The sequence below is a fragment of the Euwallacea similis genome, chromosome 20 (genome assembly GCF_039881205.1).
Source record: "Euwallacea similis isolate ESF13 chromosome 20, ESF131.1, whole genome shotgun sequence".
In the NCBI taxonomy this organism is placed as follows: Eukaryota; Metazoa; Arthropoda; class Insecta; order Coleoptera; family Curculionidae; genus Euwallacea; species Euwallacea similis.
The window spans coordinates 3124150-3136416 of record NC_089628.1 but is presented as its reverse complement, the minus strand read 5'-3'; the positions used below and the strand labels follow the sequence as shown (position 1 = coordinate 3136416).

Sequence of the window (12267 nt, the reverse complement as noted above, 5' to 3'; positions counted from 1 at the left end):
TTTGACTGGAAACACCATATTTTCTGTTCATCTATGCGCACGTTCGATATTCTCTAACAGCGAATATTCTCCAGCTACCGCAAGTAGAAGTCAGAGATCATCCCGAAAGTGAGCACGTTTTCGAGTTAGTCGACAAAGTTGGAGGACAGTCTTTGACTCTCAAAGCCCATCGCGATCGCATTAAAAAGGTCTGGCTGAGAGAAATCAGAGAATACGCCAAGAATTTCGGGGAAAGTGAAGAGACTACCAGCGACGAGTTCCAAGTCGCTTCACCTCCCACTGAACCTTCTTCCCAACACAAAGTTCCTCTCGAAGAAAGCCAACAACCCAAACTAGAGCAAGCCAAGAAAGACCTCACTAAACTTGCTGGTACGTAATAGTTATCGAGTTTTCCTAAGGATCTCCTGACAACTCCGAAGGAATATTTTTAGGAGTCAAGAAAACTGCAGAACAAGACAGTTTAGTGTCCGAGCTTAAATTAGCTGTAAAAAAGAAAGTTGTCTCAGAAGCAAGCGACGAGACTTTAGTAGAAAAGAAGCCGGCTTTTACCTTAGGAACCACTACAACCACCACTGGTTTAGTCCAATCAGACACCCTAAAGCACATCTTAACCCCAGAATCCGAAGCAGTAGAGCCCGCCGATTACCATCTAAAAAGAATAGAGGCGGTAGAGCCGCTCTACCACGTAAACGACCCAAGAGGAGGCTCTTCTAGCTCGTCCAGCGACAGGACTTTGGTCGCTGAGGCTAGCGAGTTTTCCAAACCGGAAGAGTTCGTCGAAGAAGAAGACGGTAAGTCTGAATTTATGCAACCAATCATACATAACGTAGTGTGCACAGCTGCTACTTCTGCGCTGCAGATGTCTTTAATAATTTCCCTAACTTAAGATAATAAATGCCGCTGTCACTTGCGATTACTTAATTGCAGGTCACTTGCGCAAACTTAAAGCCGTAGAGCCGTTGATTCATCTAAACAATCCCCGAGTCCCTGAAGCAAAGGTCGAGTACATACCAAAAACCCCCCCTGAAAAAGTACCGGGAAGCGCCCTTGATAAACTCTATAAAGTAGAGTCACAGGGCTCCAGCGACCCTGTTAAGACCGACTTTAAGATCGGAGTTGAATTTAATGTGGAAGTTGCAGGCGATATGAGCCGAAGATATACCTCATCATCTAGAGGTTAGAGCTGAATAGAACCAATAAATCTGAAATTTCTGTGTAATTAACAGAGTGGGTTTGCTTGCGATATTAACTATGTGATTTTGACCCTTTCATCCTGAATTTTTTGACCTGTTAAGGGTCTCAATCAAGTTATTTTCAGTTGAAATTGCGTTGGCAGGGTGCCAAATGGAGTTCTGCCAACTGCAGTAATGTGCAATTTCAAAAATTGATTATCCTAATTCTGCAAAATTTATTATGACATTTTAACTCAAATGAAAAACGCGATTAATAAATTAATCACGGAAAATCACTCTCAAACCGGACACTCAGTGGGCAGCAAACTTCAAGCTATGCAGGTAAGTTTGTGTACGCATAACCCGCAGCTGCGCTTCAGCCGAAGACATCTAATTCACTTCATCACAAATAAGTACTAAAAAGGTACTTCCACAGACCCGGGCGGGTACGAGTCATCGTACAATCGACGCACCGCCCAATCGTACTCAACAGAAGGCGGTCACTCCCCTTCTCGATACAGCACGGAATCCTCCACCCGCTACAGCTCTACAGACCCACTGGGCAGTTCCAAGTACGACTCTCTTAGTAGCTCCAAATACGATCCTACTTCAAAGTACGATACATCTTCTAAGTACGATACAGCCCCGTCAAAGTACGATTCTTCGAAATATGACACTGCATCCTCAAAGTACGATACTACCTCAAAGTATGACCCTACGTCCAAGTATGACAGTACTTCCAAGTATGACTCATCTAAGTACGACACCTCAAAGTACGAGCCGCAGATCTCGAAGTACAGCTCAATTTTATCCTCCTCGTACGTGAAGGATGACGATGATGACCACGCTACTGGGTACACCTCCCGGAAACCTCCCCTAAGAAGTTCTGCGTTAGGGGATGACGACTCTGATAGTTACAGTTATTCTACTAGGAAGCTCAGAAGTGCCGCTACTGATGATGATGCTGGGGACTACAGCAGCCCCTATACAAAAAAATACAGCACCACCAAAACTATCACTGAAGGGGACCCTACTGAAGGGTACTACAGCACTAGATCCCTGCGCGGTACTTTAGAGGCTGAAGGGGATAATGACAAGTACACAATAAGGAAGTCCCTTAGGGGCTCCATGGAGGGGTATGAGCCTCCGGATAGTAGCGATCCTTTAAGCTATAAAAGGACTTTAGGTTCAGACTTGGGGTCTAAATTCTCCAGAAGGTCTGTTTCTGCAGAGGGCAGCGACTCTGGCAGTAGATACAGCATTCGGTCTTTATCTCGAGGAGAACCCAACGAGGAAACTGAGGAACTTATTAATAGATACACAAAAAAGAGGCCGATTACCGAAGATGAGGAGGAGGATGTTTATGCCAAGTTTGAGAGGAAGTACTCTCGCACCGAGTCTGCGGAGCAAAAGCCTTCAGAGGAGGAAACGAGGCTTTCAAGGAGAACTTCGAGGAAAGAGAATATTGAGCCCAAGAATCTTGACGACGATCCATATGAAAAGTACGCGAGGAAGTATCTGAGGAACCAAGAGGAGACCAGTAGTGAAATGAGCAAAACTACTACGAAGAGGACAGTAGAGGAGGAGGAGGATCAATATTCCAAGTATTCGAGCAAATATTTGAGGGCTGAGTCTACTGACAGGCCTTCGAGGATTGATAGAGGTGAGGATTTATTAACGAAATAAAAAATTTCCTTATATAAGAGCTTCTAATACAGCTTAAAACGATTAAATACAGGGTGTGCCAAGATCGGTGCGCAATAATTGAACGTCAGCATATTGTACGTCTAAAAATAATACCCGGGGTAGATAAGAAAAAATACTACAAACCAATTGTTTGAAACACGGTTTGGCAACATCGTTAGCCGCGCGACACTACTCTGCATGACGTCAAGCAATGACATCATATTGAGAAACGAAAAACGCCACGTTGTCATTTTTAAGTTAAGACTAAGAAATTGACTATACGTAATGTAAGTTTTTAAGTTTTAATATTACTGTGGTGTCTATATTATAGATGAGTTGCATGATTGAAAAATCCAGATAATTAAACTCAAAACGCACTAAACATTTTGTACATTTTGTAGAGGAATCTTCGCTCAGAAAATCCGTGGAATCTTCCGCATTGAACGGCAAAGAAACGAAATCGGGGCACTACAGCCAATCGCGGGAGCTCAAATCTGAGTCCTACACAAAGACAGAGTCCCACTCCCGAGATTCCAAGAAAATCGAAACCTCAGATTCTAAGGTAACCCAAGAAGTCTCACTAGCTTCAGCTTCTAGCGCTTCGCTAGCTTCGCCTTCGCTTATAATCGCCAAGGAACATTCGACCACAATGGCTTCTTCCGAGACCTCTTCCGAATCCAAGGCAACCCAAGAGGCTTCGTTAGCTTCTAGAGCTTCGCTTACGATCGCCAAGGAGCAGTTGACTACAACGACCTTGTCTGAGCGCAAAGTATCAATCACCGAATCTTCTTCGGTTCGAAGAAAGTCTTCTGTAGCTGAGATAACAGCTTTGCTAAACAGGCGTGCTTCGGGTGTTCAAACGCTCAGCGACAGCACTCATGTTGTAACCTATGCCGGTCACGATTTACAGGCCAAGTCTGTCACCAGCGCTGAGTCCCTATCCGCAACTATGCGCAGCAGCCGAGAGAAGTCCGCTGAGGACAAGCTTGAAGACTTGGAGGGTAACAGACCTCACTTCATCAAAACCATCCGCGGCACCAGCATCGAACGTAAGTTTAAACTAATGCTGTGCTAAACTGATATTTGAAGTTCCCACGATGTAAACAAAAGCCTGTGATCAATGAAAATACGACAAATGCCAGACAGACCAATCAGCGTTGGCATTTGAAGTGTGACTTCTTTGTTGGCATATTGAGGCTTTTTACAACCTCTTTCTTTCTCTTTCTCTTTCTTTCTCTCTCTCTCTCTCTCTCTCTCTCTCTCTCTCTCTCTCTCTCTCTCATAATTTTCATTTCACATTAATCTAGCCGGTGAAAGCGCATTTTTCGAGGTGTTGCTTAAAGATAAGCCGGCAGATTTCAAGTGGCTTAAAGACAGTAAACCATTGAACGAGGACGGAAGCATGTCTGGAAGGATTCAGACTATAGTGGGCGAAACTGGAAACGAGTACAAACTGATCATCAAACAGGTGAAAGAGGAGGATGGGGGCATTTACACGGCAGTTGTGCAGAGCAATAAGGCGACTGCCTCATGTTCTGCGCAGTTAGTTGTTCACGAACGTTAGTAGGACTAAGCGGATTTTTGTCGCTTTTATATGTTGCACATGAGTGTCTTGGAGTCCTACAGTAACACAATGTGTGTGAAACATGTATCAGAAATTTAGATTTGCATTCATATGAAGGCACTTGATATCTAAAATAGAAACATGCCCGAGTGTCCGTATTAAGTTATGGCTACATAGCATTGTCCCATGTTTGAAAATGTTTATAGCGTGACAGTAACTGTCAAAGTGTGTTCGATGTTGCCATGTTGTGAGATTTGTCTCTAATTTATTACTAGAGGAAATTGTCCTCTCCTGGTGGTTCGGAACGATTTTAAAAAATTTGATTTACAAAAGCACTTTCTCAAAATCGCCAATATTTCTTAGTGTTGGATCTGCACATAAATCAGAAAAATAAAATGCATACTAAAAATGAAAGAAACCTTGGTAGTTTTGCAGTATTTCAGGATGTGACTAAAACAAATTCTTAGTGAAAAAGTTGTGATTAAAAAGGTTTTGGAAATTGTGACTGCGTTCAAAACATCACGATGTTCGTGTATTAACTTTAACTACGTCTCAAGTCTCTCTAACCTGAACCAAATCGGAACCAACTAAGACACTTCACGTCCTCTTTTTCTTCACTTAGTTTCAACCGATGAACGCGAGGAGCGCGCTAAAAGCGACCATCCAGAGTTCTTGATTTCCATGAAAGATGCAGAGCTCCTGGAAAACACCTATCTCCGCTTCATGGTCAAAGTGGTGGGCGAGCCCAATCCAGACATCAGCTTGTAAGTCTCTATTATGTCAAATAACTCCAATAAGATCTTCTCGCAGCTTCAAGGATGGCAAGAAAATTTCGGAAACAGACAAGCGAATGCAGATAATCAGGGAACACTCCGATAAAGGTTTCTACGAGCTTGTGATTCCAGAGGTGAAGAAAAGCGATGCCGGAATCTACAAATGCGTTGCTACCAATAAATTCGGCGAAGCTCTCTCTGAAGCTTCAGTCACCGTAACTGGTACTCATCCAATTCTCTTCTACACTTTGAGCACTCATTTGAAGTATTTTTGAACTTTTCAGATAACAAAGAGATCATAGACGAGATGCCGGAGGGTGAACTACTGCCCCCAGGGGAGAAACCCGAATTCACTTGGAAAAGAGACGGAGTTGCGTTCGTCCCAGATGAGCGGTTCAAAGTGTTGATGGGGGATGATGAAGACTCCATAGCTTTAGTGTTTCAGCATGTTAAACCTGATGATGTGGGTTTATACACCTGCGTGGCGCAGACTTCGCGAGGACATATATCCTGCAGCGCTGAACTTACAGTACACGGCACTGTAAACCAACTTTTCAGGTAGGAACAGTTAAAACGCTCTTTTCCTCAATCAATAGTCGTTTCTGGAGCTCAACTATGGGAATTCAGACATACGAGATCGCTTAAATTGGGGCAATTTGGACCTCATGTGATAGACATCATCGCAATTAGAAAACAGAGCTGAATTCGAAAATGTGAAAATTCGAGATAGCGCTCGTCGGAAAAAACAAAGTTGGTGATGATCGTCGAAAATCGAAACGTCGGATTTCAAATATGACAATGGCTCGTTGTAGAAGAGGAAAAATTGCACTGATGGAGTGCCAAGGATTTTTAATAAGCTGAAGAAAAAATAAACATTTTTTTCCAAAATTTCAGTTTTTTCCCAATTTCTTGGAAAGTCACGGGAATTTTTCAAATTTTAAACCGGCAGATTCTTGATCTACAAACTGCGCAACTTTGCCCCCAATATAACCGACCTCGTATCTTTCGTGGTTACCAAGATCCCCATGATTGAGCTCCAGAAACCGACCCCCCATAGTATAAGAAAAGTAATTCTATGCACTTTCAATCAATGGAAATCTCATTTAGGGAACCCGAAAAGCCCAAACTAATAATCGAAAAGCGAGAACCCGTGGTGACCGCAGGTAACCAGGCTATGCTCGAACTGCAAGTCAAAGGGTACCCGAAGCCGCAAGTCAAGTTCGAACATGATGGTAAACCCGTTGAGGCCGGAATTAGATACAAGTAAGGATGTTCGGTATTTTCATGCCTGCCAAGTCAGTATGTTTAAATTTGCGATTGCAGGTTTTTATATGAGGACGAAGAGAGCATGTCGTTAGTGATTAAAGACGTGAAACAGGCAGATGCCGGTGTGTATAAAATCACCGCTGAAAATGAAATGGGCATTGACACTGCTGAGATGAAACTGATTGTCAAAGGTGAATTCTTATGTTTGAACCTTGAAGTTTGATGAAGGAACTGAGAAATATTTTATATTTTTTCACTTATTTTATTTGGAAAGCCTCGTACCTCAGTAGGGGTGAAAGTGCACAGTATTTTCTGTTACCCTGTTACATTAGCACATGCACTGAATGACAATTAGATTTTAATATAGATGGGCCTACCTGGGAATCTAGCATCTATATGTATATGGGACATATATGTAGATGCTAGATATATGGGACAGGTAACGAGCCCTAGGGGCAATATGACCGAAGCCTAGGAATTTATTTGCATACTTTTTACACGCTTTTCATTAAAATGTTTCCTGTTTTATGGATACTATATTAATCGTGGATATCTCAGTTGGGGTCGCGGACCCTTGGAAAGGCACTTTTTTCGAACCGCCATTTTCGGCATCAAAAAATCGCGAACATTATGGATAAAAGTGATGTTGTATCTCAGAAAATTTACAAAATATCGTCAAGCAGTTTACGGCATCTTAAAGAGCTCGTAGAGACGATTAATCTGAGCTGTATGTTTAAGAAAATTGGCCAACGTTTACCCGAGCTATCGCGGTTTAAAGTTTAAAAAGTGGCAAAAAATGGGCCCTTGTCCCTCTTTAGAAATTGTCGGCATCCATTATAACGCACGATACTTAAGTAACGTTTACGCAACACCCTCGTTTAGCGACTAAATGCCAGTTACCTTGGTGACATATCTTAAGATTCTTTGCGACCCAAGGACACCTGATTATCCCGACTGAATCACTTTAGAAACGATGTCAGTTCGAAAAGATGTAAAATAGTTTACAATCTGCCTTTTGCAAAGTTACAAATCATAGACCGAACGATAACAAAGATACAACGTCTTCCAAACAACTTTACAGGCTTTTTTGCAAGTGTACAGCTCACCGATTTAAGCACGTTCACGATAAGCAAAACGAAATAATATACAGCGTGTCCAATATAAAGATATACCAGATATCGATCACTGTCAAGGGATCAAGAAGAGAATATGAAATTTATCCAATTAGGCCAAATCTTGGGCGTATGGTATTTGAATTTTTAAATTTCCATTTATTGGAAATATGGGTAGTTACTTCCGGTGAAAATGAAAATTTAAATTAATATAATAATTTAAATACCACTTCAAACTGTACTTTAATTGATATACTAAAGTGAGCCGACTTCATCTTTGTTTGAACAAAGCACTACTTCCACCTTTGTCACAAAAGGTGGAAAAACCCCAATACTCACTTTCACTCGCTAAATGTTCACACACGACATCCACGATCACTCACTACATGCCACCTACACTAGTGAGGTGCTTCACGAGCATTTAAAATTAAAGAACACCCGGTTATCCCGACTAAACGTGTACTCCGTATAACAAACATCTTCTTCGCTGCCGCACTAATCCTCGACTGAATCATCCAAGAAATGTTATCGCTTCAAAACATGAAAAAAACTTTCCGGCCTTGCAAACGTGCAGCTGATAGGTCTAAAAATCGATATGCGATACGAATATGCGAATTTTTAATATTTTTACCTATTGGAAATATGGAAAATCGGGCAACAATTTCTTTGGACCAATTACTAGACAATGGCAAATACTTAAATGACGCTTTGATAAGGGAATAACTGAGGTTTCCAAACGAAGTCCAAAGGGAATAGGAAAGGAGACAAGAAATGTAAGTTTCGAACGTAGCTCATGACAAATTTACATTCTTAAGATAGGGTCGGTGCTAATGTTTGGCGTGACTATGTTCGAAATTGCCACTTTTAATCTCACATTTATAAAATGAAATTTTATGAATTGGATCTTTTTAACCGTACATCAGGTATACAGGTATAACAAACTAAATCGATGGATTGGAAAATACATTAAAAAATTTGAGTTTAGGACAGAAAGAACATTACGTTCAAAACTTCCTAAAACAAGACCACAAAATAAAAAAAAAATCCTTACCAATGTGAGGGATTTTACATCTGTGAAACCTGCAAAATAAAAAAAGACAATTAAAAATTACCAAAAGTAATATCAAAAGCTAAAGACCACTGCAAGAAGTAAAAAATAAATGTGTATTTGGATAAAAGATAATACCGGATCATAGCTGGTAAATTTATATTAAAATCAAAGGGCAACTGTTAATTGTTTGAGGTACCTGCGTTCGAAGTTTTATAAAAGCACTAAAGCTTCCCTCGATGTTGTACATCATAGCCCGCCATTCTTCTTTCACTTTTTAGCCCGTGCAATCCCAGATATTTTATGCAAGTTTTAACTATTCCCCTCTCTATGTAGCTCCCCCCAAAATCAAAAATAATATGGAGGACATTTCTATTCACTCCGACCTTCTACTGAAAATGACCGCCGAAGTAGAAGGAATCCCCGAACCGAAAGTGCAGTTCTACAAGGACGGCAAAGAGATCAAGAAAAGCGAGCGAATTGAAATCATCAAAGAAGGAGAAAAGCACAGTTTGGTAATGGAGAAAACCGCCATATCGGACACTGGGTCTTATTCCATCGTGGCGAGCAACGAACTGGCCCAAGTGTCGCAGTTCTGGAAGGTGGACGTGCACAGCAAGCCAAAAATCATGGAGAAACTGGGCCCTGACAAAGTGGTGGCTCAGGGGCAAGATCTAGAGCTGAAAGTCAAAGTTCAGGCGGAGCCGAAAGCTGAAGTCAAATGGTCTTAATTTAAACACCTTTTAGTGGTGTACAAATTTAATCCTTGTTTTTTAGGTTTAAAGGCGATGAGGAAATTCATTCTAGCGAACACTACGTGATCAAAGAAGATGGAGATGTGTATTTGCTGCGCATCACTGGGGCCGTTACAACAGATGCTTCAAAGTACAAATTTAAGGCGCTGAATATCCATGGGAGTGGTGAAGATGTGGTGCAGGTGGACGTGAAGAAACCGCCTAAGATTATACAGGGGCTGCAGGACATGACCGTGACTGAAAAGGACAAGAACGTGTGTCTGGATGTGAAGATGGAGGCGTTCCCCAAACCCCAAGTCAAATGGTACTTTGAATGGCTTTTTTAACTGATCTTCCAAAAACTGACAATTCTTTACAGGTACCTAGACGAAGTCGAATTGAAGGAAAGCAGAGCTGAATTCACTCGGCAAGAGTCCGATGATGGAGTGCAACTAGTGATTAAAGAAGTGAGCAGTGAATTATCCGGGCACTACACCTGCAAGCTCAGCAACGAATGCGGGGCCGCAGAAACCAGCGCAAAACTCACCGTCAACTGTAAATCTCCCCTTTTCAAATTCCTTCCTTTACCTACAGTTTAAAACTTCATAGGCGCCCCCAAGATAATCAGACACCTGAAAGACACCACAGTAGTAGAGGGGGCTGAACTGCACTTAGAGGTGGAAGTGGACGCCTGTCCTCCTCCAGCGGTCAAGTGGTTACGCAATGGACGGGAGGTGACCACTGACGCGAGAATCAAGATCACGAGGGATAAGCAGAGATATGAAACTTTCCATTTAGCGGTGAATTTGATTAAGTACGAGGAGCAGGGAGAGTACGAAGTGATTGTCACCAACACGTTGGGGACGATCAGCAGCAAGAGCTTTGTGACTGTGCAAAGTAAGTAGGATTTTTTATGCATTTTTATGAAAAATGCAATCATGAAAATTACAAAAATGACAACCAATGAAAACTGCAAAAAAATGTTTTGTTTGTTTTTTTTCATACGTTTTTTTCAAAAAGTTCGTCGGTGAAACTGTAAGTATGTGAACAGTAGAAATGTTGGGTGTTTTTAAGTAGGAATTGTTCTTGACATGAGTGGTAAACCGCTGAGGGGGAAATTTCTTTGAATTTTCATGTTACTCATAAGTTTGAAAGTGTTTTAGCTCATAATTTTTGAAAAATTTTTCTCGGTTAAAACAACATTTTCGCGCATTTGTCATATTTTATTGCATACATTATTCACATTTCTTTATACACTTTCAGAACATTTTCCTAATTTATTTATCACATTTCTAACTGCGGTTTACCTCTCTGTTCTCAATTATTTTGCCTGAACTATTTGTATAAACCTCCCTCCCTCGTGCAAGTATATCTGTGCAAATTGTACCGAACTGCGTGCAATCAGTAAATGTTTCTGATCCCTTGTGTTGTTTTAACCCCCGCTAACAAACAGAAGTTACTCACACTGACGCCGAAGAAGAATACGAAACACAGCAAATGGAGGTCGAAGAGTTGATCGAGGAGAAGGAGATCGATAAGGAGCCCATGGAGAAAGTCGAGATGGAGCCGCCCAAAAAGCCGAAAGTCGAGGACGACGAGGACGATCGAAATCGACCTCGAAAGCAGCAAGGTAAGAATGTTCCGAGAGAAACGGGATTTCGCTTTTTTAGCAGGCATTTTAGTAGGCATTTGATACGCTTCGCCTCTCTCTCTTTTTCCCACACAAACAGGAAAACTCTCGGAAAAAGGTGAGATCGAAAAGAAGAAATCTGACGTGCAAAAATCCCCTGAGCCAATAATCGAAGAGCCCACATCTCCGAAAATACCGAAAAAAGCCATTTCCGCCATAATCGAGGAAGCCGAGCACTTCGACGATATCGACGACTCACATAAGCCCAAGATACCTCTACAGAAAGAATCCTCAACGGCTAAACCTGCAAGAGCAAAAACCCTGGAAATACAAGAAATCGAAGAAGTTGACAATGACGATTTCGGCGAAAAGAAAATCCTAAAATCCCCCGAGGTTGAGGACGTCCAAGTGAAGTTCAAAAGAGGCAAACCGGCCGTTAGTGAGGAAGTGGAGGAGGTGAAAATCAGCCGAAAAGAATCATCCCCCGTTACCGAGGAGGCTGACGCCAGTATTAAAATTCCAAAGAAGGCTAAAGTGGCCACTTTAGACGAGGCAACCGCCGAGAAGACCATTAGGAAGTATGAAATTCAAACTGATCAGGAAGAACCTAAGAGAGGACGAGGACAAGAGGCCACGATTGAGGAGGTGGTTCACATGGAAACCGATCAAGAAGAAGTGGTGCCGAAGAGGCAGAAAGAGGAGCAACTGCAGCGGCAGGAGAGTCAAAAAGCCAAGAAACAGGCTCCCAAAGGTACTACACACTTGACTATGCCCAGCCACCTTTTCCAGTGTTTACGTAATTATGTAACCCGCCTTAAAATTATAGGTAGCTTCTACGCATGCTTTAAATCACTGACTTAATGAAGAAGGTAAGTAAAGCACTGCTAAAATGATATATAACACAAAAGCACACATAAAAGTAAGTTTAAGTAATAAGAAGCACTGACAATAATAGAATTAATTAATTAACTAAATTGGGGGGTAGTTGTTGATGGAGACCCTCTATATTGGTGTACTCGTTTAATTTTGCTTAGGCCACCGGGTTGTGACGTCTTTAGGAACCTCTCGATACATCGGGAAACTGTTGAGTGGGTCCGATTTTTTCTGATGTTCGGGGTAGCGCATAGCAATATAGTGATCCACTTAATCTACGACCTACTTCCATAGTCCTTCTCACTCACACTCACTCAACAACAGAGAGAAAAAAAGAGAGATCCTGATTGCGCACATGCCCAGTTCGTCTATACGATGTTTACAAAAAAAAACAAATCTACGGGCTACT

General features: G+C 41.7%; 1 protein-coding gene across 10 annotated transcripts in view; it reads left to right on the top strand.

Moving 5' to 3' along the window:
• Obsc (Obscurin) overlaps positions 1–12267 on the top strand; it is a 30671-nt gene that overhangs the window by 8038 nt on the left and 10366 nt on the right. For 5 of the 10 annotated variants that reach the window (XM_066400033.1, XM_066400035.1, XM_066400032.1 and 2 more), the window contains 17 exons: positions 75–369; positions 432–791; positions 928–1176; positions 1609–2835; positions 3260–3907; positions 4166–4417; positions 5045–5186; positions 5233–5417; positions 5480–5753; positions 6303–6458; positions 6519–6652; positions 8958–9345; positions 9399–9680; positions 9735–9910; positions 9965–10252; positions 10809–10985; positions 11086–11736. In XM_066400033.1, coding sequence (XP_066256130.1) covers positions 75–369; positions 432–791; positions 928–1176; positions 1609–2835; positions 3260–3907; positions 4166–4417; positions 5045–5186; positions 5233–5417; positions 5480–5753; positions 6303–6458; positions 6519–6652; positions 8958–9345; positions 9399–9680; positions 9735–9910; positions 9965–10252; positions 10809–10985; positions 11086–11736 — 5884 coding nt within the window. The remainder of the gene's footprint in view (positions 1–74; positions 370–431; positions 792–927; positions 1177–1608; positions 2836–3259; positions 3908–4165; positions 4418–5044; positions 5187–5232; positions 5418–5479; positions 5754–6302; positions 6459–6518; positions 6653–8957; positions 9346–9398; positions 9681–9734; positions 9911–9964; positions 10253–10808; positions 10986–11085; positions 11737–12267) is intronic. The other 5 variants (XM_066400037.1, XM_066400036.1, XM_066400038.1 and 2 more) reach the window with 5 other exon arrangements.